Here is a 2,036-nt window from a genome sequence, read left to right as displayed (position 1 = left end):
TCGCATTTCCCCAGGGCTGCCTCCAGCTCCGCAGCTGCCTCCCGCTCCCGCTGCCGGAGCGCCTCCTCCAAGCCGCGAATCCTGGTCTCCAGCTCTACTTGAAGCTTTTCCGAGGCCTCTGCAGCACCAGGATGTAGGACAGGGCCAGCAGAGACCCCCAGGGCCATGGCCTCTACCCCCGGGTTCTCTACACCTGTGGCACTGAATCTTGTGGCTTCTACCCCCGTGGCCCTAGAGCCTGTGGCCTCCATGTTTGTGGTCCCTGTGACTGGGGGCTCTGGTTGCCCAGCACCCGCTCTGCAGGCCAGCACTTCTGCTTCCTCTGCTTTTGTTTTTGTGGCCTCCACTCCCATGGCCTCCACTCCTGTGGCCTCTGTGTCTGTGGTCTGCACTCCTGTGGGCTTAGTTTCCATGTTTGCTTCCTCTTCTACAGTCTCCATTTCTCTGACCTCAGCCCCTGTGGGTTTTGTCTCTGTGGCCGTGGCTCCCGTGGCCTCAGCTGCCGTGGACGTGGCTTCCATAGTCCTGGCTTCCATGGTTTCATCTCCTGCAGCCTTCTCATCTGTGGTCTCAGCTCCATTAACTTTGGTTTCTGGAGCCACTGAGCCATTTAGCTCCATGTGGGTTGGCCCGTTTTTGGTGGCTGTGGCTCCAAAACCCTCACTCTCCCCACAGGCCGCCCTCTCTTCTCTGGGGACCTCTCGTGTCTCCTGCTGCCTCAGTGCCTGCAGGGCCTCAGCGTGCTGCCTGCGCAGCTGGTCAAACTCAGCCCGGAGAGAGTCATAGAGGGCAAGAGGGATGACCTCTGCTGAAGCTTCCACCTCCATCTGTGTCTCATCCTTCTCAAAGTTCTCCAGGATCTGGGGAGTGGGGTGGGGGGCAGGAGTCTGGCAGGGATTGATGTGACCGTGGGGACACAGGGCAGCTTTGCCACTTTCCCTGCCCACCCTGACCTCAGGGAACCAGCCCTAGGTCCTCAGATCTGTCCCCAGCCTCACTTTCCCTACCTGGACCTTCTCCATCAGTTCCTGGTTCTGTCTGGTGAGCACAGCCACCTGTTCCTGCAGTGAGGCCAGGCGTTCCTGGGCCGACGGGCTGAGTTGCCTGGACAGCAGCGCCTCGGCCCCTGGAGGGGGACACAGAGTCAGGCCCCGGGGGCCTGGGCCACAGGGGACAGGAGGTGGGGGGCTGGAGTGGTGGATCAGGGTCCCCAGGGCAGACTTAGGCAAGCAGAATTTAAAAAACGGAAGAGTACATACCTCCCTCCCAGCTTCAAACTCCCCCACACCTAGAGGTCCAGGCTCCGTCTCCCAGGGCCCCAGGGGACAAGGCGGCCAGGAGTGCATGGGGAGGTGGGGGCTCACCTGGAAAGTCAGGCAGCTCACCCTCCTCATCCTGCAGAGTGGTCACATCATAGCTAGTATTCTCCCGCTCGTTCTGGGGGTAGGGAACAGAGTCCAGCTCGGGGTTCTGCTCTCAGCCCCTGTGTGTTCCCACCAAGACTCCAGTGGGGACTGGGCTGTTCACATATCTGTATGTCTCCCATGAGTACCAGATGGCTGCATTTGGCCCCCCAGATTTGGCCCACAAGGATTTAGTGAGCGCCTTCTATGTCCTTTGCCACTCCCCTTTCCCCTGCTTTTTTTAAATTACTATTTTGGAGCCAGGGTCTTAATCTGTCACCCAGGCTGGAGTGCAGTGGTGCGATCATAGCTCACTGCAGTCTCCAACTTCTGGGCTCAAACAATCCTCCCACCTCAGCCTCCCAGGCAGCTGGGACTATGGGTGTGCAACACGACACCTGGCTAATTTTTAATTTTTTTTTTTGCAGAGATGCAGTCTCGTCACGTCGCCCAGGCTGGTCTCGAACTCCTGGGTTCAAGCCATCCTCCTGCCTCAGCCTCCCAAAGTGTTGGGATGACAGGCATAAGCCACTGTGCCTGGCCCCATTTTTTTTCTTTTCCCCAGGCTGGAGTGCCGTAGCACGATCTCGGCTCACTGTAACCTTCGCCTCCCAGATTCGAGCGATTCTCCCA

General features: G+C 58.8%; 1 protein-coding gene across 1 annotated transcript in view; it reads right to left on the bottom strand.

The window, feature by feature from the left end:
• Nucleotides 1-2,036, bottom strand: part of ANKRD24 (ankyrin repeat domain 24) — a 43,018-nt gene that overhangs the window by 13,649 nt on the left and 27,333 nt on the right. Inside the window, exons 13-15 of the mRNA XM_011967462.1 lie at nt 1,365-1,437; nt 1,008-1,126; nt 5-860 (exon numbers count right to left, since the gene is read on the bottom strand). Coding sequence (XP_011822852.1) covers nt 5-860; nt 1,008-1,126; nt 1,365-1,437 — 1,048 coding nt within the window. The remainder of the gene's footprint in view (nt 1-4; nt 861-1,007; nt 1,127-1,364; nt 1,438-2,036) is intronic.

This window comes from Mandrillus leucophaeus, unplaced genomic scaffold, assembly GCF_000951045.1.
Source record: "Mandrillus leucophaeus isolate KB7577 unplaced genomic scaffold, Mleu.le_1.0 Scaffold8, whole genome shotgun sequence".
NCBI lineage: Eukaryota > Metazoa > Chordata > Mammalia > Primates > Cercopithecidae > Mandrillus > Mandrillus leucophaeus.
This window is presented reverse-complemented; position numbering and strand designations above follow the sequence as displayed.